The sequence below is a fragment of the Petromyzon marinus genome, chromosome 31, assembly GCF_048934315.1.
Source record: "Petromyzon marinus isolate PM22_M1 ecotype Great Lakes invasive population chromosome 31, UKy_Petmar_22M1.pri1.0, whole genome shotgun sequence".
Lineage (NCBI taxonomy): Eukaryota > Metazoa > Chordata > Hyperoartia > Petromyzontiformes > Petromyzontidae > Petromyzon > Petromyzon marinus.
The window spans coordinates 9,833,977-9,861,190 of NC_133697.1; the positions used below are offsets into that span (position 1 = coordinate 9,833,977).

The 27,214-nt window shown below is 48.7% G+C and overlaps 1 protein-coding gene across 1 annotated transcript; it reads left to right on the top strand.

The window, feature by feature from the left end:
- Window positions 1–12,198: 12,198 nt before the first annotated feature.
- On the top strand, window positions 12,199–18,494 carry LOC116947800 (uncharacterized). The gene is made up of 3 exons (XM_032963958.2): window positions 12,199–12,366; window positions 16,934–17,134; window positions 17,696–18,494. The coding sequence occupies exons 1-3, from the start codon at window positions 12,297–12,299 to the stop codon at window positions 18,124–18,126; spliced, it is 702 nt and encodes a 233-aa protein (XP_032819849.2). The 5' UTR covers window positions 12,199–12,296; the 3' UTR covers window positions 18,127–18,494.
- Window positions 18,495–27,214: the final 8,720 nt, after the last annotated feature.

Genomic DNA, 27,214 nt, shown 5'->3' on the forward strand with positions numbered 1-27,214 from the left:
TTGACGAGATCGGCAAGGTATTGTACGATTATCGTGGAACTTATATCGTGGTGTCGCCATATCGCGGTAACCCGATATGCGCGTATGCAGACATGGCATGTGCAGTGTTCTGACAGGCACTGCGCGCGTTAATTATTTGTATGTGTACGGAGTCGGTTTGCGGAGCGCAACTTAAATCCAAGGTGCAAATAAAAACCAGGTGCATTCTGTCACTGCTCTTTGTCCAACAGCAAGCAACAGGCGACACTTTGTAGACATTGCAGGGTATTGTGTTTGCAATTCTAACCGCGCGCGTAATAGCTAGAATCTAGTGCATTTACGAGGTAAAGGCGCAGCCCCGCAAGTGCCTGCTCATGCCAATGCCGACGGAAGGGCCTCCACTGGGAATGGACCGCATCTAGGCAGGAAAACTAAAAACGAACCCATTCATTTCATGAACCAGGTAAAGCACACTGAGGTATGGCCTATTTTTTAGAGGCGGCCTGGCCACACACGAGAGCTCATCGAATTGGCCTATATCATCATCATCAAACATGGGAATTAATAGTAGCAGACAAATGACTCTAAACGCACGTTGATTCTAAATATGGAGAAGGCCAAAGCCGGAGCACACGGAGAGACATCCACGTGGGGAGAGAGAACACGCGGACTCCTTTAGGAGACGGAGCGATTAAATTCGTTCATATGCAGGTGCTCGATGGATTGTAGATGGTAGATTGGTCTACTCTTCCACGTTAGGCAAATGTCCTGGAAGAGGCGGGGGGGAGGGGGGGGGGATACCCCCACACTTTACCCCAACACGCGCGACCCGCCGATCGACGGACTAAATGTGGTGGACTTAGTGATACTGCTGGGTTGGGCAAAGGCGGTAAAGGGGATTTGAGAAACGTAACCGTGAACTTAACGTTTACAATGATGATGGTGCACAGTGCTTTTGTCTGTCCACTGCTGGATGAAGTCATCCCCATGCCGTGTCCCTCGTGGGGGGTGCGGTGTCTGGGGCGGGGGGGGGGCGTTGACCATACTTCACCACGTGGGTCTGTGCCAGTTGGTACAGGAGGGGGATCAAACATTGCTCACTGCACCTAACATAGGAAACGAACTCAGTGGCCGGGCTCACCGCACAGTGCGCTAACCGCTGCGCCACCACTCCATCTAAGAATATCGTGTATGTACTGTAAGTGTAAAGCAATTAGAAATACCGTACAAGCACCATGTAGTGTTGGTAACAAATTAATTGTGAATACAGAAACAATTCAGTGAGTCTCAATACCCTTTGTAAAGAGGATCCTGCTTGGCATTTTTGGCAATTTGTAATTTTAAATCATATATGAAACTAACCTATTTTTTTATTTTACCAGGTAAGGCTCACTGAGCTATGTAGCTATTTTTGAGAAGCGACCTGGCCACAAATGATAGCCCAACGAAGTGGCTTAGCACGCGGAAATGTATAGCAGCCAAATACTCCGGAGGACCCGGAGAAAAAAAAAACACTACCACGGAGAGAGAGAACATCCAAATATACAGCAAGCGTCAGAGTTCGGATCGAACCCACGACCTCATGCATGCCAGGCGAGGTAGTTAACATCTCGCCACCGTGACCGGAGAAACCGCACGCGTGCGAGGTGATTACCGCTCACACTTTGCGCTGCAGAAAAAAACACACCAGAACCCCACCAACAATCCACTTGCTGCATTTCCACCTTGCGACGGGGGCGCCTGCATCTCACCGTTCACTCACTCAGCGCACGCGCTCTGCCCGTGCGCCGCGTGCCCACCCAGCCTCCGTCTGTGCGCGATCCACCAACCCCGACTTCGCGTCGCGCAGCAAGCAGGAGCGCTGCGTCACGTCGCACGGGAACGTGCCGGGGTGGCGTCGAGCAACGACAACAAATAGACCACCGGATGTCATCACAAATCTGCGTTGAGAAATGAGTTTCCATGCAAGGTAGCACACTCAAAGAGACGTTACGCAACGTCTTACGCATTAGGACCGCGATGTGTCCCCGTGTCAGCGTGTGTACACACTCACACACACGGGCGGGGAGCGGTGGCACAGCGGTTAGCGCGCTGCGCTACGAAGCTGACGACCCGAGTCCGATTCACGGCCAACACCGGTGACGATTATTTGAACCGGTCATGTGGCCTCCTCAAAGTCGACTCAGCCACAAATGAGTACCTGGTGCGGTGTGTAGACAAAGGCGGCCGGGCGTGGTGCTGGCCACCCACCTCCTCGTGTGCTGTGCTGGCCTTCATAGGTGCTCGCTAACAGCACTTGCTCCTAAAGTCTGTTTAGGCTATACGGCGATCATTGTCTTTGTCATATATATACAGGGTGGCCCATGAGTCAGGAAATATGGTTATTTAATGTATTTTAATACTTGCATTAACATTTAATTGCTTCATCTTTAAATTCATATTTTATATAAGATCCTCATTAATGTCTACCAATCCGTCTGGTAGAGCGAATCTTCAACATGGGTGGAGGAATCAACTCGTGAAGGTTACGATAAAGACCAACCACGGTGGTTAGGGTAGAAGCGTGACAAGCAGGTGACTAGCCGCCGCTGAACCAGAAACCGCAGTGTTACTTTGTCACGCTGTCTATGTCATCCCCAAACGCGTTGAGCAAAGGCCCCACTGGAATATGTTCCCAATATCTTGGTGTAAATCCTCGCGATGGAGCAGTGGTTACCGCACTGCGCTACAAAGCGGGCGACCCGAGTTCCATTCCCGCTCAGAACCAATAGCAATGGGGACTATCTAAACCGGTCGTGGACCTCCGCTAGGTCGACTCAGTCTAAACCCCGATGCGGTGTGTACATATCAGCAATGGGTCCAAAAAAGCGGCCGCGCGTGGTGCTGGCCACCCACCCATCCCATCGTGTGTCGTTCCGGCCTTCATAGGGGCTCCTCGTTAACGACGCTTGCCCCACCAGTCTGTTCACATGCCACACGGTGTTTGTCGTTGTGAATTCATAACCAAAGCACATGGTTGCGTGTGAAAGTCAAACATTCTAAAATGTTGTGAAATGTTTCCAATGAAACGTTCGTCCATTGTTTGAAAAATAAAAATTACTTAACACAATGCTCTAAATATATCGTTCTTTGTCAGCCCTGCAATTGTGGGCGACTTGCGTGCGTGACGCAAGTTTTATGGACGGCATCGGGGGGACACGGATAGCATCAGTGGCGCGGAATGGAATCGATCCGCACCTCCGATGATCAGGTTGTCGGCGTACGGTGCGAAGGGCTTGTGCCAGGTGTTGTAGGCTGTGAGGCTGGGGGATTGTGGCCAGAATACGTCAGTGTTGAGTGTCGACCACTCGTCTGATGAGCAGCAAAATAAATACGCCGCGGAATGTGTAATCCTTCACGTGTATCTGCCCCTCCGCGTGAAAAATATCAGGAGAATTGTTCCCACTTGGCCCTCAACCGCCCGGCATTCTGCGAGTGCATAATTTCAGCAGCATTCGTATGGCACATTTGTTACGATGATTGATTATTTATGCATGTTCGATTTTCTTACAACAAATTTAACAAACGTATTTAATATATCCCCAATTATCGACAACATACGAAGTCACTTAATATGCCCTTAATTATCGCCAAAATATATTTAGAATCAAATTTAGCAATACATATCATGCCATACAAACATTCCAATGCGCGATCCAACTGAATACGAGTCTAGAGACTCTGAGGTTTTCCAAGTTTTTTTCTGGAAAATTACGCAGTCATTTAATGACAATAAGAATGATAGCAGCATCAAACCAATTTTTTTACCTATCATTATTGTACCAGGTAAGGCGTACTGGCTATACAGCTCTTTTTCAGAAGCGACCTCGCCACAATTAATAGCTCAACCAAGTGGCGTATCATGTGGACATTTAAAGTAACCAAATATAATAACTCTGAACGCATGTTTCTAAATGTGGAGCGGAAACCGGAGGACCTGGAGAAACATTCACGCGACCACGGGGAGAGAGAGAGACACACACACACAGTCTAAATACAGTATACAGTAGGTGTCAGATCAGGATCGAAGCCACGACCTTTTGCATACAAGGCAAAGGAGTGCCTTAGTCTGGCTCGATGTGCACCATTATAAGCCACGCACTCTTTTGTGTGTACAGCGATAGGAACCAGTAGCTCCTCGTCCTTGGCTCTATTCGGATGTAGCGTCTGACTTCAGGGAAGGCGATTTACTTGCTTCACTGACGTTGGTGCATCTCGTATTTGTAAGGGTTGGTCACGAGGCATCGAGCCATGTAGATTACACACGGCTGGCCATGCCCTCGCTGTAAGTGAAACCAAATCCACATCTGCGCCACGATTTTTGGTCGCCCAATTCTAAATGTTGGCTTTTCTTTTCCAGTTAAGCATACATTCTCGATAATACAGGGTTTTTTGGGGTTACATCGCGTATATATATAAATGTGTTGTTAAACCCGCCACCTCCCGACACAGCCAATTAGTAACGGGGTTTGTCACGTGAACAGAACACACCGGTGTGTTGGAGCTCAAAGCCACAACATTTACAATCTGAGTACGACGTTTTGCCAGTAACTACAGGCATTAGCCAGATTTGTGGAGAAGTACTCCTGTATCGTTCCTTAAATAGAGGGGTGGATGTAATGACATCACTTGCGAGCCCTTGCGCGAAGTGGGTGCGGGGGGGGGGGAATTAATGAATGCATATAAATGATTATGGGTATCCATTGCCGTTAGGGCTATTTATATGGTAATCAGCGTACATTATGCATGTGCATTATGCAAGTCCATTGATCTTGTACTTCCTGTCGATTGTGTGCACTAAAATAGCCGTACCAACGGTAATCCCTATTGAAGTATGGTGACCTGTATAGGCATGCATTTGTAATGAAAGTAGAGTCTAATTGCGGTGTGAGTGGACTAGTGGCCACGGGAGGTAATGACAGGGGAGTCATCCTACAGTGCGAAGGGACTGGTGGCTACGGGAATGTTCGAAAAGGGAGCGTGGTCAGGTGACGGAAGAGGACGGTGGAATCTGCTGGTGGAGCGAGCGTCCAGAGTCAGCGAGAAGGTTCGGGAAGGGGGGCGTGGCCTCGGTCCGTGGGAGACTCGGGGCTGTTGCAGTGGGGGTCTCCGCCTGTGTCACTTGAACGCGTCTTCAATAAAGTGCCATCTCAAGAGAAGGCGGGGGGGGTGAGAAATGTGACGTCACATCAAAATGCGCAACTTTAAATAAATATAGACAACACGTTCTACTTAATTAAATAGACTTTTTAATAAATGTTTTCGCCTACAACATCAGAGTGCAGCGCCACATTAAATATGCACTACAATGACAATAGTTTAAAGCGATTTGAAGCATGTTTATATTTTTAGGGGGGGGGGGGCAGAGCTTTGTGACGTCATATTTGAGGTGGAGTCTGACTTTTTGTGACGCCGTGTGACGAAGGGGGGGGGGGGTCAAAAATCGTCAAAAATCTCGTGACGTCATTTATAGACGGCCCCTTGGCCAGTAGTAACTAGTTTTGCACAGAACTTCAACATTAGCAAAATCAATTGAGTGTCCTTGTTGGCACGCGTGTTCTACCACTGCTGACAGTTGTATTTGGAAGTATTTCATTTTTCTTTGATGTCCTTTTAATCTCGTGCCGATCATTCACCCTCTTTGCCCAACATAGCATTTGCCACAAGTGCAATTAATCCGGTACACAACTTCTGTTGATAGCTTCGGTAATATTTCTTTTGTACCAGATATAAATTTCTGTATTTTATATATCTGTCACAGATGTTTTGTTTTTTTCCAAACATCTGGCTAGTTTATCAGTTACTCCCACAATGTACGGTATTTTAATATTTTTTATTACTTGGGTAGTTTCAATGCTCGTGTTATTTGATTTGGTTTTGGAATTCAATGCCCTGTTGATGTGTGCATCGTTGTAACCGTTTAATTGCAGCGCTTCTTTAACATGTTGAATTTAACTTCTCAGACTATCACCATCTGACACTTTCTTAGCCCGTTGTATGAGCGTCTTGATGACAGCGGATTTCTGTGCGGGGTGATGGTGTCACTCTGCATTCAGTTAAGCGTCAGTGTGCGTTTTCTTTCGGTAAACGCTGTGTGCGATCTAACCCAAAAAAAACGTGTATTATGGATGACATTGGTCACGAAAGCCTACATTTTAAACATATAACCTCGATTACTTTTTTGGACAAATTACATATTTCTAGCCCTTCTAGAATATCATTCTAATTTACATATGCCCCTCTATAGATATGTTTATATGATTACGAAATAAATTTAATATTATTAATTTTCTGACCTATTTCCACCACCTGACAAACTTGTCACGTTTATAGAGATATTATTATTATTTACACGTGGCCGATGTATCGATCAAATTCTGGCCAGAAAAATCTCCTCACGGTGGCTTAAGACTTTTCTCAACGAAACAATAATTTGCAAAAATTAATGAGGTGGAAGGTCAATGATTCATCTTCTTTGGTTCTTTCGGTAAAGTCACGTAGAATGAGAATAAAATAATAAATTGATAAAATAAAATAACAATAATATTCTCACGACGTTTCGGCCACAACACAAGCGGCCTTCATCAGGTGAAGGGAGCGAGACTGTCTGGTAGGACAGCGCTGGAGTGAGAGAGCCACGTTCAGATCACGGCTTTTAAGCTGTGTGAGAGGAACAAAGAGCCTTGACGAAGGAATTAGCATAAAATTTAGCATTGAAAAGGCTGAATGATTAGCTTGTGACTGGTCACAGAAATAGCTATGTTAAAAGTTAAAGCATACACATCCGCAGAGGTGCCTCTGCGGATGTGTATGCTTTAACTTTTAACATAGCTATTTCTGTGACCAGTCACAAGCTAATCATTCAGCCTTTTCAATGCTAAATTTTATGCTAATTCCTTCGTCAAGGCTCTTTGTTCCTCTCACACAGCTTAAAAGCCGTGATCTGAACGTGGCTCTCTCACTCCAGCGCTGTCCTACCAGACAGTCTCGCTCCCTTCACCTGATGAAGGCCGCTTGTGTTGTGGCCGAAACGTCGTGAGAATATTATTGTTATTTTATTTTATCAATTTATTATTTTATTCTCATTCTACGTGACTTTACCGAAAGAACCAAAGAAGATGAATCATTGCAGTCACGAAAGCTTTAAATCGAAATTTAAGGTCAATGAGGTAGAAGGTTAAAAATGAGGTGGGAGGTTAATACCAATACACGTTTCCCTCGCTCTGTGCGGGTTCTGTTTGTGCGATTTCGCGTAAACGCGGCTCACCTATTTCTACCGAAAACTCGCTATATGCGGTTTAAATTCACTCATGTGCGGCTATGCGCGTCTCCGTGGGACGTTTATTTGTGTAGCGTGTGGGCTGCTTGCCAGTCAGCTGTCCCATTGTGAGCCAGGTGACCGTGAGGTCCAAGCTACTCCATTTCGATTTGTGCGCTCCCATTTTTCTTTTTTTGGAACGCATCCACTACCCGCGTCGAGCGAGGGAAACCTGTAAATGTGTGGCCCAACCCAAAACTAAATATGGATCATTGTACCGGATAACAAAACCCCGATGCAGGCTCTTTCAAGTTAACGTTGCTAAATTCAGAGCCAAAACCGTCACGCCAATGCGAACTTGAGAATCCGCGTTGCTTCACCGTAGCATTCTCAACAAAAGGGGGAGGTGGGGGGGCGGTCTCGAGGCTCGAAAGTGCTAGAGACTGAGCTGGCCACGCTAAAATCGTGGGATTCGAATCCAAATGTTGCAGCCGCCTGTCATTAAACCATCCAGGGTTTTTTTTTGTTTGCTTAGAAAGTTTACAAGCGGTCTATGTCCGTTCACCAATGCCTGCACACGCACGTCGAATAATATCACATTTGATTCCTGACTTTAATATGCATGGCCCACACTCCACCTCTGAGAGTTGAAATATAAGTTTGGCATTCATGTGATGAACATTTATCCCTGTAGCAGGGCGGGTGGCAAAGAGCTGTCCCCCATACTGTGTAGATAAGAGGTCACTTGGAGGGATCTCAGAAATAGTTCTGAGACATCTGCTTTCGCGACAGCCCTATCGGGTTAACGTCTTGGAAAGAGACAAAATAACAACACGATGCGAACGAAACCCCAATGACGAACGAGACGCCAAGCGAGATATCGCGGAAACGAGGGTGGCCGCGATATCTCACTGCACGATACGATATCGGCTGTTACGATATGACGATTATCGTCATATCATTGTTCCAGAACGTTGCAAATGCATTCCGCATGTTCATTGTATCGTTCTTTTAGCGCGCTATGCTGCACTTCCCGTGTGAATGAAGATTCACTGAAGAGCCATTCAACTGCAGTGCACTGAACATGGACCTGCCGTAAGTATTTCTGAATCACTGCAAGCTTACAGCTTGTAGCGATCGTGACGAACACGCTGTCAAAACAACGATGGAACTGGAAAGCCGTCACTAAGGAATTCCTGCTTTCTAAGTCTGCATTGGCACTTAACAAAACACTCAGCACATTCGGCAATAATACTGTCAGAAATGAATGTGTATTCATAAAAGGTGACGTATCATGCAATGGTCTTTCAGACAACGCTTCTATGCTTTGAAGGACCATGACGGGAAACGTTGCCTATTATATATTTTATAATCCCACCTTTGGTGCAGTGTATATGACGAAATGTGTTTTTAAAAATGTCGTCACTTCATGCTGCACCGCTCGATCGTGTGCGCGTGTGTGGCTTAAACGCAGCGGAGGGCAGAGGAACGACGCTCACAACAACGAGCGGAGCGCCGGGTGGATAAATCGCAGCAGGTTGGCACAGTTGGGAGCACAGAGGGTGGCGGCGGCACCTGGCAATCATCTCAGTCCGTCCCGTGACCACCTCCTGCAGCAGCAGCAGCGAGCCTCGCGAGCGCCTCAATGTGCACCTAGCCTGGCACGAGCGCCGTGGCGACGTCACCGCCAATTCGTGGCTGTTGCTGTGTTGGGCGGGCGGGCGGGCGTGCGGTGATCCGAGTCGTCACAAGGGTACGCGTTGCGTTGTTGGTTACCGGCTTGGCTCGGGTATCACCACCTGAGGTCTATTTACAGCGCGTGGATGTAATGACGAGCCCGCGGGACAATGGAGAGACGGCGGCCTCAGCTCTCAGCGGAGTTCATTCACGCGCGAGGAGATGGCGTGAGCCGGGGGTTTCAACAACGGCAATGCCCGCCCCCCCACTCCCCAACTCTCTCACGTGCTCGCCTCGTGTTGCAATTGCCAGTGACTCAGCACCGTCATTGTTATCCATCGTCAATCGTGATCATTCATTATATATATTTTTTATCATCAGCATCCAGTTTTGTGTACATCATAATCGCCAAGAATTTTCATCATCGTCATCATCGTCTATTTGAAATGTTCACCATAATTATTATCCGTTATAATTTGAAATTGTAATTATCAACGTGAGCATAATTGACAGCTCCATAATCGTTACCTGTTATAGTTGTTATCTATTTCATTGTCAATCGTCATCATTGTCCATTATAATGCTCAACCATCAACATCATCAGTATTATCATCCATTATACAGTGCCGAGAAAAAAGCTTGTGAACCCCTATGGATGTTCACATATTTCGCATATTTCAAACCTAAAATGTTATTAGATCTTAATCTAAGTCCTAATAATAGACAAAGATAGCCTGATTAAAACAAATGACACAACACACGTGATACTCTTTCAACATTTAGTTACCCTCAACTGATTCTACATTCAATAACATGTGTGAAAAAGTGTGTGAACTTATTAGATTCAGTAACTGGTGACACCCCCTTGAGCAGCAGTGACTGCAACCAAGCGGTTCCTATTCTTGGTTCTTTCGGTAAAGTCACGTAGATATAAAATAAAAATAATAAATTTAAAATAATAAAAGCAAAAAAACCCACCATTTTATTATTTGTATTTTCTATCTATGTGACCTTACCGAAAGAACCAAGAATATGAATTACCTGCAGTCACGAAAGTTTTAACTAAAAAATGTAAGCGCTTCCTGTAACCGTTGCTGGTGAGTCTTTCTCGCATCGGATTTGAGGAATTTTGGCCCATTCCTCCTTACAGAACTCCTTCAACTCGGTAACATTTGAGAGTTGCCTTGCATGGACAGCTCACTTGAGGTTCTGTCGCAACATTTCCATCGGGTCGAGGTCCGGACTTTGAATAGGTCATTGCAAAATGTGGAAATTCTTCTTCTTCTAAAGCCATTCTGTTGAAAAAACTTCTTGTATGTTTAGGATTGTTATCTTGCTGCAAGACTCACAATCGCTCCAGCTTTAGCTCACAGGCAGATGGCCTGACGTTCTCCTCTAGAATCTTCTGATACAATGTGGAATTCATGTTTGTGTCAATGACGACAAGCCGTTCAGGTTCTGAGGCACAAAAGCAACCCCAAACCATCACATTCCCAATACCATGATTCACGGTTGGGATGAGGTTCTTGTGTTCGAAAGTAGTGTTCGGTTTTCGCCAAACACAACGTTAACATAACACCATTCTTGTTTTTCTGATAGTTGAGTCATGAACACTCACATTAGCCAAGGCGAGAGTGGCCTGCAGATCCTTGGATGTTTCTCTGGGATTCTTTGCGACTTCCCTGATGATTTTTCCGGTTTGTTCTTTTGGGAGGACGACCGCTCCTGGGTAGAGAGTGACTGTGGTCTCGAACTTTCTCCATTTGTAGACTATCTGTCTGATAGTGGATTGGTGAAGCCCCAAATCCTTGGAAATGGTATTGTAACCCTTTCTGGACTGATGAGCATCAATAACTATTTTTCTGAGGTCCTTAGAGATGTATTTCGATCATGGCATGACTTGTTTCCACACATCTCTATGATGAAGACCAAACTCGCAAAGTTTATGATCTTTATATAGGGTGGGGCCTCCCAAACTCAACCCTGAAGATCTACCTAATAATTTAAACACCTGATTCTAATTATTCCCTTAATTGAGCTAATTAAACCAGGTGTTCACTTACTTTTTCATATACTCTGAACCTTAATTACTCATTGTTTAATTCATGCACCATTTTGTTTCAAAAGACATGGAATTGGGTGATATAAACCTGGCGAAATGTTCTGGCTAAACCACCTCAATGTAAGACTATATTGGTTGCTCTACACCAACATTAGCCATACGAAGAAGACATATACCTATAGATCTACACAGAGACCTATAGATTCACACTGGGACCCAGAGACTCAAATAGTGACCCCTAGGCTCACCCATAGATCTACATGAAAGATACATCTTCATCGCAGCGATACGCCACTCCGCTACTCCTGACGCAATCATTTAGCTCAACCACCTCGGTGTAAGTCAAATCGTTGTTGCTGTGCACCAGAGGTCGCCAAACAAAATAACAAGAAGAACCAATTTTTCTCGAATTCCTTTAAAAAAACCCCTCAATATTGCAACAGCCGCAATGCCACGTGGTGGTGGTGAATGCGAGACGGTGGTTGTCCTTAATAAACGACGTAACGAAGCAGTCCGTTAAAGAGCCGCACGCTGCTCCAGAGTTGCAAGTTGCCGACCTCCCTGCTCGACACCAACATCGCGGAATACGAAGAGGAATCGTTTTAATGAACGTCCAACAACCACCGTCGTGATGGTCGCTGATGGATAGAACACTTTCTCTTGCTTTGTATTGTTCCGCGCAACGTAACTGATGCCACCCCGTCTCACGGGATGCTGTCACTGCGCCTGATTCATCCCCTGCATTATCGTCGATGTTTACTCTGTGTGCGCGCGGTGCACCGTCCCCATAGAGCGCACTATTTGATTCCCCTCCCTCCTCCCCTTTGTCCTGTTCGCAAAAACGACAGAGTCAGCTCAGCCGTGGCCGCGCGTTTGCTCCGCCTTTTGTTCCTTCCTCGTCGCCGTCATTCCGAGCGCTCGCCGCTGTTCCGTCAATCGACGTTGGCCGTAGCTGGTTTCAACACCAATAACCCCCTCTCTCTCTCTCTGTCTCCTCCTTTCTACCCCACATCATCATCATCATCGCTACCAGCACCTGTCTTCACCTTACCCCACCCCACCCGCATTTCGTAATACGAACTCCCCGTGCAACGTCGACCATTAAGTCCTCAACCCAGCCCACTCGCCAACCCCTCGCCCCTAGCAGACACATCCCACCCCCGGCGCGTGTGTATATAAGTCGGGGCACTCGGTGTAGCCCGACTCAAGCAACGTCAGCTCCACCGTCAGCTGCACATCGCACGTGGCCCTCCTGCACACTCGCGCCAAGTGACCGCTGCCATGCTGCGCGGGTTCGTCGTTCTGCTGCTCCTCTGCGGATTCGCGTCCTGTGCTTCTCCGAAGGCGGGCGGTAAGGACTAAGGGGTCACCCAAGGCCGTAGCCATGGAGTCAACATTGGGGGGGACCAAAACTTCCAGGGGGTCTGGGGGGGTCCCCACCCAGAAAAAAAATCTAAATTTGAAAACGAATTTCCTGCCTAAAATTTTTAAAAATTCACTAACACGTGGAATGGACTTTTTTTTTACAATAATGTCTAATAGTGTATTGTATTACATTGCTCTGTTTTTACTTTTTTACCATTTCTTGTTTTATTGTATGTAATGTTTGAGTTTAGGGATTAATAAAGTACAACCATAACCACAATCATACAAACAGAAATATATGCATTGAGATATATGAAGACAAGTCCAGATATTGTGGCCAAGGTTTAGCAAATTGTTATTTTTATTTGCATAGCATAGCAATTATTACTTTATTTTTATAGCAATATATTGGGGGGGGGGTACATTTTGAGCATATTTGAATATTGGGGGGGGGGGGTTATGTGTCCCTCCCAATATATTATAATTACGGCCTTGGGGTCACCGACAGTCACGCACGCGCGCCCATACGTACACCCAGATACAAAGACGGAAGAATGCCCGTGCAGCCTCGCCGGAGTGTTTGGGGCAGGTGCTGTTCACGAGGAGCACCTAGGAAGGGCCGGCAGGGCACACGACGAGAGGGTGGGGTGGTCAGCAACCGCGCCCGGTCGCCTTTGTCTCCCTAGCGGCGATGTTGACAGATCGCACGGGTAACTCGTTTGAGGCTGAGTCGATCTAGAAAAGGCACTGGACCGGTTCAGCTATTCTATTATTAATCTCCACCAGTGTTAGCCGCGAAAAGAAAATTCAACCCAGGTGGCCGGGTTCGTAGCGGCTCGCTCGCGACACTTTCGCCAACAGTATTGGAAGGCTACGCGAGAGAGAATTGTTTCGTGGATCGATCGTGAGCTTACATGATGTTCATCCCACCATCATCATCAATATACCTCCTGGGTCGATAAAACAAAGGCGCATCGTGTTGTGAGAGTTCAACAGTGCTTGTCTCACGGACGAGACTGACGCCTCGGCATACAAACGTGGAATCTCGGCGACTGGCTCAGGGCTGACATTTGAGACGTCAATATGAGCAGGAGACACCGACTGGACCAATTATTTGGTGTGATTCGCACGGTTGACGACGTACGGTACGAAATAAGTTCTACATACAGAGGGCACAATCGACCTCTTTTAGAAATTAGGATGAATAGAGTTATATTGTGTATACTAATGGGGGCTTAATGGCGCGTAATAGTGCTGAACAATTTAATCAGGTTTAATAGGACTTAAGAGTGTCACGGGGGTCATATTGCATTCTCCAGATTATAAGACGCTTCAGGAAAGTAAGATGCACCCCAAAACTTGTGCCCGGTATTTACAGAGTTATGCAAATATAATATTAGAAAATGCACACATAGACAGACAAACATACACCTACCGGATAATCAGACAAGCCCCCAACAAACTTGATTTGAAGCTTTCGTGACTGCAGGAATTACTCTTTGGTTCTTTCGGTAAAGTCACGTAGAACGAAAATAAATTAAATAATAAAGTACAACGTTTCGATTGCAACACAAGCAGCCGTCATCAGGTATAACTAAATTTGAGAGAGAAAAAAAAACACAGACACTGAGAAACACAGACAGACACAAAAGCAGAGAGAGACAACACAGAGACACACAGAGAGAGACACACAACATAGACACACAGAGACCCAATGCCTCTGTGTCGAGGCCTCTCTCTCTCAAATTTAGTTATACCTGATGACGGTTGCTTGTGTTGCAATCGAAACGTCGTACTCTATTATTTAATTTATTTTCGTTCTACGTGACTTTACCGAAAGAACCAAAGAGTTAAGCCTCCAACATTTGCGGAAATAATCCAGGGTGTGAGTGCGTCATGATCCGGAGAACGCGGTAAATAGGCAGAGCCATTCGTGATTATTGGCGACGTTAATAATGGGTGATGTGATATCGTGCGACGCTCAGGGGAGTGTGATTTGTAAAGAGCAAGAGAGAACAAGAACATCCCAAGACGATATTATAGGTGGTATCGTATTTCGATTGCATTCACAGAACGATATCTGATATCATTCTAAGGATACAATAGCGTGCCATTATGATCCAAGAGTATGCACTTTGATCAACAACGAATGCACGAGTAATGAGATAATTATATTAATTATTTCTAAAGGGTAGAGGCTATTGAGAAAATGTGTCCTTTATCATCTATTCACGTATTCATCACCAATTCACCATCTATACACCTTTCAACCGCCACCACCAACCCCACATCTTCATAGTCATCCAAACATCCACACATCGATCAACTACCACCACCATCAATGTAACAGCATTCATAAACCTATTCATCATACAGACATCATCTATACACTATCAATCACTACCATGACTTCTACATCAACTACACATCTATCCACTACCAACACTTCATCATCAATACATCTCTACGTCTATCAACGACCTACTACTACCACCACCATCATCCATACAACGCCATCTTATAAACTCTATCACCCATCACCACCATCAATGTCACAGCATCCAGATACTTACTTACCACCTTCATAATCATCATCCATGCATCATCTATATATGTATCAACACAACATCACCATTATCCATGCAACTCCATTTAACCACCTGGCCATCGTCATTATTAGCAGACCTACCTACGATCCGCCTTGGGCAGCTCATGATAGATTTGGTACAAGGCCACAATAGTGAATGCTATGTCAGATTGAGCGCATCGAGATTAATTAAGTCCACGGATTTCATTTCGCACCCGATATGTTCCCACGGCGCTGCTCGGCCGGCGCGGAATAGGAATTACTGGCGTAAGGCACTACCACTAGAGTAGACCTACAAGCCACGCCAATCCATCATACAGCAATCCTATATCGTTGCACCCTGTAATCACATAGTCTTAGTGAACAGGTTTAGGGACAAAACCGAACGAGGCGTGCGAAAATAATTCCTGTAACAGCAATCCTGATTGTTCCGGATGAAATTAAGCACTGAACTATCATCATCATCATCATCACCACCGCGCAGGACGGGGCCACGGTAATTAATGGATGGCAAGGTCAGTCGGTGGGCATTGACTCGCCGCTGATATTGTTAGCCGTCGAATTGAACTCACTTTTCCCGGATTTCAGAGCCTAATCAAACTGAACAAAACAAAAAACCCAGACACGGACTCAGGACCGTCACGAGCAATTAATTATACCATGAATGTTCGCAAAACGACTGTTTAAATTCAGTTCATGTGTGAGCCTGTGTGTGTGCCTGAACACACACACACACAAGTTACCCAAAGCAAATCTCGCTTTGGGAAATGTGTTGGCTCTCTCTCCATCCAGAATCAGAATCTTTATTTAGACCGGAGGAATCTTTAATGAACCTTAACAAGGCTCTCATCTCTGCTACTCTGTCTGTCAAGCATCTCTATAACGCTGTGAAGAAGGGCCATTGTCCGAAACGTCGCCTATTTGCGATTTTTTTTTAGGGGGGGATTATGATCAATGCCGCAACACAGCGTTATTGACGAATGTGTTGAGTTGATTTTTGTTTGCTTGTTTATGAGGCTAGGCATGTGCTAGGAGTGCAGTGCGGTGCTAACCACTGTGCCACCACTCCACGTGTGCGTGCAGCTTCCTCTATTTGGTCCGACCTTGCATTATCTACTTTAGTCCACTGTACGGACCCCTTCCTTAAAGTCGTTCATCGGCATTTTGTACATGCCGTGATAAAAATATCCGAGCATTTGTGTAAATATGCAAGGTTAAATTGCGTGAATACTGTTTATACTGGATGTATATATTTAACTGGTAGGCAAGCCGTCCTTACAGAAGAGGTGACGTGATGCTCAACATCACCCTCATGACCCCTCGCCACACATTGCCCAGTGCGCTAATCACTGCGCCACCGCTCTCCGCACGTTGTATATAGTGTGTACATGCGTACAGGTACGGAACGGAAACTCGCAAAAACGACTTTATAATCTCCATTGAAATGCATAGACAGCAAACTCCAACCCTGGTCAGAGATCTACTTTACCCATGATCCCACTGGGGTGGATAGATTAGATACCACACTGTGGCAGGTTAACAGTGGACAACCCGACGGAAAGACCTTCCGATATGAACAAAACTGAAAATCTATTATCCACCTCGTGGCCTATCCCCTCAGCTACAGCACCGCCATCCAGTAAGTACAGTGGAGGCAAGACGCTCATAGCAAATGTAGAGTGGCCTATTTCCTCAGCTACAGCGCCTCCACGCAGTAGATGCAGTAGGAGCAAGACGCTCGTAGCACATCTACCGTGGCCTATCCCCTCGGCTACAGCGCCTCCACGCAGTAGCCACTTCAAACGCTGCTCTTCTGATCGGCCAGTCGACGGTCAACGTTCGGTCGCCTTTTTGACAGCACTCGCTGCGGGCTTCCCACGTGACGGCGGCGGGGCCACGATAAGGCCGCGAATCGGAATCGGCGTACGAATAAACCCGCGTGTCCCGTGCCCTGCCTGCCTTGCAGGACACCACAGCGGAGAAGATCACGGAGATAACGGAGATCACGGCCGTGGGGGAGAGGCCCTGGAGGATCTGCTCAAGGCGGTGCAGAGATCCCTCAATGGCTCCCTGAGCGTCGAGGGGGTGGTCGGCCTCTTCAGCAAGTGCAACCTCAGCGGCATCGACTTTCCTCACCCTGCACAGCCCGTCAACTGCTCCTTTGCAGGTGAGACAAAGGCAGCAAGGCGCGCCTCCTCGTACCAAACCAATTAGCCAACCCAGACACTTTGAACAAGTCCTCTCACCGAACCATAACCAGCTAGCTACTTATACATTAGTGCAATCCGTCCCGCCGACCCTAACTTTGATAACTAACCAACCAACGTAAATTAATAAGCCTTCTATTGGCCATAACCAACGAGCCAACCACCCACTAATACTACGCCTTTCACTAGACCCTAGCCAACTTGCCAGCAAAACTACTAGTACTAGCCCTCCCATTGGTCATAACTATAACCAACCAACTAGCTATTAATACTAGCCCTCCTATTGACACTTACCCGAACTAGTCAACAAGACACGAGTACCCGTCCTCACTAATTCCAACCCTACCGCCTCTTTTGGCTTCACCAGGGTGGCCTCTTACCACTTTTTTATTCCCCCCCCCAACTCTCCCCACGGATTGCGCTGTTTACTGCGCCCATGCCAACAATAATAACAGCAACAGCATAACAGCTTCCGCGCGTGTGCATTGCACTGAATGGCGTCCCGCGGTTTTCTCTCACAGACATCGTCGGTCAGCCGCCCTACTCCGTGCCCAGCATCATCGCCAAGCTGCAACAGATCCTCAACGTGACCCGCGAGCAGATCCTTGCCAAGGCAGCCGAAATCTACGGCCGCTGCAAGGGCGTGCTGTCCCCCCCCGGAGGCCCCAATCACGACCCCCCAAAGCCCCCAAAGCCCCCAAAGGGTGGCAGGCCAGGCCAAGGTGGCTGGCCAGGCCAAGGTGGCAGACATCGCAGATCGGGCGAAGGCATTAAATCCAAGATGGGCAAGGGCTCGCATCCTGAGTCTCCCAGAAGCCCAGGGTCTGAGTCTCCCCAGAGCCCAGGGTCTGAGTCTCCAAAGAGCCCAGGGCATGAGATTCCCAAGGGCCCAAGGCCTGCAAATCCCAGAGGGCAAATACCTGGTTCCTCCCAGCATGGAGGCCGGAACTAGGAATCTCTTCCGTTCCAGCAGTGACCCACTCAAACCTAACTCGGCTCTGTGGACCAGGCTAACAGTCGATTCAGGGCTTCGTTTCTCATGTAATATATACTGGGGATGCCTAAGCAACAGAAGCCACCACCTCACTGATAGCAAGGGGAAGTTGGGGGGGGGGGGCAGCTCCTCTAAATGTGTTTAATGATTTGAGTTTGACAGGTCCCGCCGAGACCGCTTGTGAGATCTCGGAGTTTGTGAATCGATTGTTGACCTCTATAAGCACAATGACCAAGTGATGGGTTATTTTCTTGACGTCTGTTGTTTCGCTAATTTCTTTGTCCAATGCCCGTCCCGACGAAATCGAATCCACCTTTTGATTTTGATGCACGAGTCTGAGCGCCACAGCCTTCGTTTTGCTCCGACACACTTGAAGGCAGCGGCTGAAAGAACGCAAGCACACACGACGGATCAGTGGCATAGAGTGGTTGACACTTGGGCCCTCCGGCTCACGTCGGGTCCCTGCACAGTTGCACTGCCCGCACACCCGAAAGCAACGCCACTGATGACGGCCGGCGTTTACAATCCACTTGCGATGTTGATGTTGATCGAGGGGAGGGGGGGGTAAATGCAGGACTTGGCAAAGAACATGTGGACAAACGACCAAGGTGGTGGGTGATACCCTGGATTTATGTATTTTGATTATCTTTTATATACTAAGTAGTATATATTCAGCCTTTGATGGGTGTGGCAGTGGCGTGGTTTACAATTGTGCCCATTTCCCGTGTGTCAAGGCTGATTCGGTCAGAGGCAACAAAATAAAAATATACATCAACATTTGTTTCGTCTCAAAAGTCACACGTGCAAGTGTTGATCTAGAAACCCATAAGCTCTCCTCCGGTTCATGCAAATGTCATGATATTAAGGTGTCCGGTCCCACAATTGTTACAGAGGGACACGATTGCAGATAACATTTCATACATTTTACCGACCAAAAAAAATCTAAAAATAACCCGGCACTTGTTTAAGCTTTATTCTGTAATAAAGATCACTACCCCCTCCCCCCTATAGCCTAAACAGATTGTTGCGGCAAGCGATGCTCGCAAGCACCTATGAAGGCCAGCGAAACGCCGGGCCGTCTTTGTCTCCCCACTGTTGATGTTTACACACCCCACCGGATGCTTTTGTAAGGTTGAGTCGACCTCGGGCAGGTCCAGCCAGGACCGGTTCAAATATTCGCCGCCGATGTTACCCGAGAGTGGGAATCAATTTCGGGTCACCGGGTTCGGAGCAGAGTGCACTATGCACTACAATACCGGTTCTCATCAACACTCCCCGCAATACCACAAAGACAAAGATCGCCCGTCTAGCCTCAACAGACTGTCGGGGAAAGTGCTGTTAGTGAGCACCTATTGAGGCCGGCACGGTACCCGACCACCTTTGTCTCCCTAGTGGCGATGTTTACCCACCACACCAGGTATGCATCTGAGTACCTGTTGCGGTGACTTACAGACTCCATAAGCGACTCTGCAGAGCCAGCAACCCACTTCCTGTGCTGTCTTACACACACGCATACACGGGAATTGTGCATTGTAAACACGCGCTATCGCCTTAGCATGTAACCACTTAGACGCCTCAATAAAGAGATGACTGACGCATTGTGTGATCTGTATACGGGTCGATTTTAATCGGGGTCGGTTCCACGTGCCAGTGTACCGTGGCCTTAGCTTCTCGTTGGAGGACCCGGAAAAAATTGTCCAAGCGACCACGGGGAGAACACGCGAACTCCAAATATACAGCATGCATTAGGGGTCGGAATCGAACCCACGACCTCCTGTATACCATGCGAGGTAGTTGACATCTTCGCCACCTCCCTCCGCATTTAGAAACATGTTCTACATTTCACATGATGAGCCACTTCGTTGAGCTATCATTTGTGGCCAGGTCGCTTCTGAAAAAGAGCTGTATAGCTCAGTGGGCCTTAGCTTGTACATTAAAAAAGTGTTAAAATAGTGTATATGGTAGAGCAGGGAGTGCAACTGCACCGTGACTCCACGTCTTAGCCCAGAGGGGACCAGGCGACAGGAACAGGACGGAAGGGGTTGTGTAATGGGCCAGTGCTGTGGGTAGGGTTGAGTTAGTGAGAGGGCTAGTAAAGTAGTGAGTTAGTGTTAGGGTCAGTGGATGGGCTACCGTAGTCTCTGAATGCTGAAAGCAAAACGTGTGGGTGTGTCCTATAATCCGGTACGTATGTGTGAGAGAGACCAGATGCGCAACGTTTGGAGGTGCGTCTTACTTTCCAGAGCGTCTTATCCGGAGAATAAGGTAGTAACTAATGGCTGGTTGGCTAGTGGGTTAAGGGTTAAAGTCAGTAAGAGCTGGGCTAAACGAGTGGCTAGTTTGCCAGCTCGGGCTATTCCAAGTAACAGGTTGGTTGGGGTTATGCACAGTGGGAAGATTGATTAGCTGCTTGATTATGGTTACGTAAAGGACCGTGAAGTATTTATTTGGATATTGTGCTGCGGCATCACACCTAGCTTCACAATATTCAGATAATCTGTGAGACAGTTTTTCGCTGGCATTGTTTTTTTTTCTCTCTTTGAGTTCCCCGAGTGCACTCGACGCTTCGGGTCTGGCTCAGCCCTGCCCCCTGCTGGAAAATTAGATGAAGGTACAGGCGCAGCCCTGCGATTGCCCCGCTCCCGCCACTGCTGGCAGAAGGGACCTCCACTAGAGGGCGCTCTAGAAAGCCACTCTAAGAGGCTATCTTTGGCCGGGCTATTCCACGCTCGTCAAACATCTTGGATGGACAATTATAAGGTATTTAATTTAAAGAGCCCGTGACCTATCTGACAAGAGTCGGACAGTGAGCCTGCGACACTCTTCATAAATTGTTGTGATTCCCGGTCCCACTGGAATGTAAACAACACGTGATGGGTACTGTACGATCCGACCATGCCCGTCCAGTGCTCACTGAAATGCATTGGCTTTCAGTTGAGGAACAAATACATTCTAATATCGCACTCGTTACACACACAGAGTGCTTGCCATAAATGAGCCACAACACCTTGCTGATCTCGTCAGGGAGGACAAATCATCACGCAAACTCGGGTCATCCTCGCACAAAGACTCTCGCTTTCAGAGGCGCTTCTGCAGCCGTCTGGAACGCTCTTCCTTCCGATATTGGGAAGCCACTGGAGCACTTATAAATATAGATTTATTGAGAACTGCTTTTTGTAATGAGTTTGTTGTCCTTTCCCCCGCACCTCGGATTAGCACGGGTGGCTACGTACCGTGTGAAGAAGTTCTACTTAAATGTAAATACATTTACCGGTACAAATGTCCGTAAGCGACTTTACCGGCTCGTGCTGTTAGCGTGCGTGGGGTCTGGACCCTGGTACACGAAACGCAATGTGGGGTTCCCCCCCCCCCCCCATACAATTATCTTCGTCTGTAGTCCAGCGCCTGGACCCCTTCTCCCTGTGAGGCTCCGGCGAAGCTGCGATCAGAATGGGAATATTTATTTAAACTGCAGGCGGAATCCGATGAGCTACGCAGCTCTTTATCACAGATGTCCAATAGCGGGTGGGCGAGCACTTCCGATAGCTACGGCGCTGGACATGGAACTCTATGTGAGTCTATGGGCAACTATACGAGTGTGTGGGTCACTGTGTGAATCTATGGCTCTAGTGGCTTCGAGTAGTTTGGCATGGAGCCCCTATGCAGTTCCACTGCCTACACAGATAACGGGAGCTTTCTTGTTTGTGGATTGTGTGTGTGTACGAAGTGACCGTCTTTTGATATCTGTCGGCCGTCCGCACGGCTCTTAAGCCCCCCCCCCCCCCCACCGTGATGATTTCACGTGGTGCGTTTTGGGTGCCCTCGCAAACACGAGGCGCGTGAGGCCACGTGGAGCAAGGGCGTCGCGAGTCCCACGAACAACAGACCCCACGAACAGTGGAACCCTACGAAGAATGGACCACGCGACCGATGGACCCCACGAACAATGGACCACACAAACGATAGATACATGGGGCGGAGGAAGAGTGCGCGTTGAGAGGAGTCGAGCGAGACATGGTATTGTAGGATGGAACACCTGCCTGGTAGCTGACCATGGCACCCTGTCTTGTGCTTCGGTGACTTGGTAATAGACTCCCGTCATGGAAATGTGGAATTTCCAGCACTGGATAAGAACCGTATCCTGTATAGGAGATGAGCGCTGCCTTGTGATGCAGGTTTTGAGTGCTTGCGTGGTGAGATGTTGATCGAGTTTATACATCATAGTACAGAAAATATGGGGCAAGATATGTTGACTAAATCCGATATACAGTGCCGAAAATATTGTGTAAGTTTATGAGACCTCCTTTGCCAGTAACAAGATATAGTAATAGGTTTTACCCTTTTAACTGGCACAAAAAAACTGACACCTTTATTCAAGGCATCATGTCTGCAATAACCACAACACAAGCAGTAAAAATGCAAACAAAAATACAACTCTGATAATAATATGCACTGTCCTTGAATTTGATTAGTCCACACCTTTGAATAAATACACCTTTGAATAAAGGTGTCAGTTTTTGTGCCAGTTAAAAGGGTAAAACCTATTACTATATCTTGTTACTGGCAAAGGAGGTCTCCAATCTAATCGCCGCAACCACAGTTTCACAATTAATTTGCTACATCACCACCCTTATGGTCACCAGCAGAAGGCGGCACGCCCCTTCAAGCGGCCAGTCGCGAAACTCTCGATCGAATGCGCAGGCGATGCAACTGCAACCGGCGCTCGTGCCAACCACATCCCAGTACACGATGCCACTGGACCCGTAAGGCCCACACCGAGGAGAGCTATTCAAACAGAGATCCACACACTCACAAAACAAAGACCCCTCCCCGGTGAACAGGGACGGTCGACAAAAAACGAGTTTGCCTGTCGCCTGCACCGGCGTCGAATCTCAAGTGGGGAACTCCAAGGAAGCTCGGCCTTTTCGCGATTACTCATTGACTCACGGGGAGGCGCGCGACATCGCCAAGTGGAGGAAAGACACGTTTGTGGGTTGCCAGGGTTTTATGGGAAATCTGTGACCCACACACACCCATCCCGTAGGTTCCGAGTTGCGGATGTCAGAAACATTCCCTCTGGACGAGCGACACGTGATCCCCCGGGGTACCGCCACAAGGTTCACGTGATCCCGTGCGCGCAGGTGCAACAGCGTCTTACTCACCCGTCGATGCAGAACTGCAGTGATTTGGTCTTCCTTTTCTTCCCACGTGTGCATGCGCGTGCACACCGCACAGTGTTAATGTCTATGGAGTTGTCGCCGTCCGGCACATGGAAGTTTAAACGTCTGTGGACGTTGGTACAAGACTGTGTGTGCGCGTGCGTTATTCTTATAGGTGCTCGCGAACAGCACTCGCCCCCAACAGTCTGTTAAGGCTACACGGGGGCTATTCGTCCTTGTCCACTTTAATAGGTGCTCGCTAAGAGCACTTGCCCCAACAGTCTATTAAAGCTACACGGGGGATATTCGCCCTTGTCCACTTAAATAGGTGCTCGCTAACAGCACTTACCTGGCTCGTGAATTAAAAGCTACACACAGGGGATCTTTGTTCTGTGTCAGAATGGCGTCAACTGTGGTGCCATAGCAGCAGCGAATCCGTCCTGCAGACTCCGTGGCCGCGACGCCGCCACCTCCGAGCGAGGGGGCCGACGCCGCTCTTCCCTCACCACCCTCCACATGAACACACACCCACATAGAGCCCCCACATGAACACACACACACCCACATAGAGCCCCCACATGAACACACACACACATAGAGCCCCCACATGAACACACACACACACACCCACATAGAGGCCCCACATGAACACACACACCCCCACATAGAGCCCTCACATGAACACACACACCCCCACATAGAGCCCCCACATGAACACACCCCCACATAGAGCCCCCACATGAACACACACACCCCACATAGAGCCCCCACATGAACACACACCCACATAGAGCCCTACATGAACACACACACCCCCACATAGAGCCCCCACATGAACACACACCCCACATAGAGCCCCCACATGAACACACACACCCCACATAGAGCCCCCACATGAACACACACACACTCCATATAGAGCCCCCACATGAACACACACACACACACCCCCACATAGAGCCCCCACATGAATACACCCACACCCACATAGAGCCCCCACATGAACACACACACACCCACATAGAGCCCCCACATGAATACACACACCCACATAGAGCCCCCACATGAACACACACGCACAGGGCCCCCACATGAACACACACACACACACATAGAGCCCCCACATGAACACACACACACATAGAGCCCCCACATGAACACACACACACACATAGAGCCCCCACATGAACACACACACCCACATAGAGCCCCCACATGAACACACACCCCACATAGAGCCCCCACATGAACACACACACACACACACCCTACATACAGCCCCCACATGAACACACACACACCCACATAGAGCCCCGAGGGGAGGTCACCTGGCCGACAGGTTTTCACCCAGAAGCCCTCTCATGGGACCAAACTTCACGGTTTCCTGCGACCAGGGCATTGGGCGACCTCCCCCGAGGCTAACTCGCACCGCGGCGCCGTGACTTGGGTTGTAATCACGTGGTCACGACGGGGCTGCTGAGCCACCGCGGATAGAAAACACCCACAACACACACGGGTCAGCAGACAGGTAGGGGGGGACAGAGTCACGAACGGCGGGAAAAACAGGGCCGGTCCTCTGATTGGTAGGACAGATGCGCCTCGGCGAGTCCGAGGCTAAATTACCCGAGTCAGTTTGAGTCAGCAGGGCAGGTCTAACCTTTCTCCCGATGGTCTAAGACCCGATCTGTATCGCAGGCCCAGTCCTCTGATTGGTAGGACAGGTGCGCTTGTTTAGAGGGTGAAAAGCGGACGTCTCAGAGAGCACCGGTCCGGGGAGAGTGGCGAGAAATCCGGCCCACCTGATTGGACGGGAGGCCAGCGGATCAGCGCCGATTTATCTTTGATGTAGAGGACAATAAAAAGGGTAGAGAAGGTAGGGAGAGTCAGTTCGTATTGTACTCAAGCCAGGCTCGGGGCAGTCGACTTCCCAGCCACTCGAACGTCCGAGTGACGAGTCGAAGTGCAGTGAGGATCCGACCCAGCAGCTCCGTACGAGTCGAACCGTGAGTACCCGAGAGTGAGATATTGAGGCCATTGTGAGATTGTCTTAGGAGAGTGAAAGAGGCGATACAGATCGGGTCTTAGACCATCGGGAGAAAGGTTAGACCTGCCCTGCTGACTCAAACTGACTCGGGTAATTTAGCCTCGGACTCGCCGAGGCGCATCTGTCCTACCAATCAGAGGACCAGCCCTGTTTTTCCCGCCGTTCGTGACTCCGTCCCCCCCCTACCTGCCTGCTGACCCGTGTGTGTTGTGGGTGTTTTCTATCCGCGGTGGCTCAGCAGCCCCGTCGTGACCACGTGATTACAACCCAAGTCACGGGGGCCGTGGTGCGAGTTAGCCTCGGGGGAGGTCGCCCAATGCCCTGGTCGCAGGAAACCGTGAAGTTTGGTCCCATGAGAGGGCTTCTGGGTGAAAACCTGTCGGCCAGGTGACCTCCCCTCGGGGCTCTATGTGGGTGTGTGTGTGTTCATGTGGGGGCTCTATGTAGGGTGTGTGTGTGTTCATGTGGGGGCTCTATGTGGGGGTGTGGGGGTGTTCATGTGGGGGCTCTATGTGGGGGTGTGGGGGTGTTCATGTGGGGGCTCTATGTGGGGGTGTGTGTTCATGTGGGTGCTCTATGTGGGGGGGTGTGTGTTCATTTGGGGGCTCTATGTGGGGTGTGTGTGTGTTCATGTGGGGGCTCTATGTGGGGATGTGTGTGTTCATGTGGGGGCTCTATGTGAGGTGTGTGTGTGTTCATATGGGGGCTCTATGTGGGTGTGTGTGTGTTCATGTGAGGGCTCTATGTGGGGGTGTTCATGTGGGGGCTCTATGTGGGGTGTGTGTGTTCATGTGGGGCTCTATGTGGAGGTGTGTGTGTTCATGTGGGGGCTCTATGTGGGTGTGTGTGTGTGTTCATGCGGGGGCTCTATGTGGGTGTGTGTGTGTTCATGTGGGGGCTCTATGTGTGTGTGTGTGTGCATGTGGGGGCTCTATTCGGGTGTGTGTGTGTTCATGTGAGGGCTCTATGTGGGGTGTGTGTGTGTTCATGTGGGGGCTCTATGTGTGTGTGTGTGTTCATGTGGGGGCTCTATGTGGGGTGTGTGTGTTCATGTGGGGGCTCTATGTGTGTGTGTTCATGCGGGGGCTCTATGTGGGTGTGTGTGTTCATGTGGGGGCTCAACGTGGGGTGTGTGTGTGTTCATGTGGGGGCTCTATGTGTGTGTGTTCATGTGGGGGCTCTATGCGTGTGTGTGTGTTCATGTGAGGGCTCTATGTGGTGTGTGTTCATGTGGGGGCTCTATGTGGGTGTGTGTGTGTTCATGTGGGAGCTCTATGTGGGGTGTGTGTGTGTGTGTTCATGTGGTGGCTCTATGTGGAGGTGTTTGTGTTCATGTGGGGGCTCTATGTGGGTGTGTGTGTGTTCATGTGGAGGCTCTACGTGGGGGGTGTGTGTGTGTTCATGTGGGGGCTCTACGTGGGGTGTGTGTGTGTGTTCATGTGGGGGCTCTATGCGGGTGTGTGTGTGTTCATGTGAGGGCTCTATGTAGGGTGTGTGTGTGTTCATGTGGGGGCTCTATGTGGGGTGTGTGTGTGTTTTCATGTGGGGGCTCTATGTGGGGTGTGTGTGTGTGTTCATGTGGGGGCTCTGTGTGGGTGTGTGTGTGTTCATGTGGGGGCTCTATGTGTGTGTGTTCATGTGGGGGGTGGTGAGGGAAGAGCAGCGTCGGCCCCGTCGCTCGGAGGTGGCGGCGTCGCGGCCACGGAGTCGGCCGGACGGCTTCGCTGCTGCTGCGGCACCACACAATGAGTCTGTCGTGGTACTAACACGTTGCATCGCCTTCTTTTTTTAAAATCGTCTACCGCATGTGTTGAGATCACAGGCACACACGCACGCGTGCGCG

What these genes read in the sequence shown, in the direction of transcription:
- LOC116947800 (XM_032963958.2), top strand. Translation starts at nt 12,297, where the DNA reads ATGCTGCGCGGGTTCGTCGTTCTGCTGCTCCTCTGCGGATTCGCGTCC. An exon ending in TGCTTCTCCGAAGGCGGGCG is followed by an intron (nt 12,367 to 16,933) that starts GTAAGGACTAAG and finishes CCTGCCTTGCAG; the next exon opens with GACACCACAGCGGAGAAGAT. An exon ending in CGTCAACTGCTCCTTTGCAG is followed by an intron (nt 17,135 to 17,695) that starts GTGAGACAAAGG and finishes TTTCTCTCACAG; the next exon opens with ACATCGTCGGTCAGCCGCCC.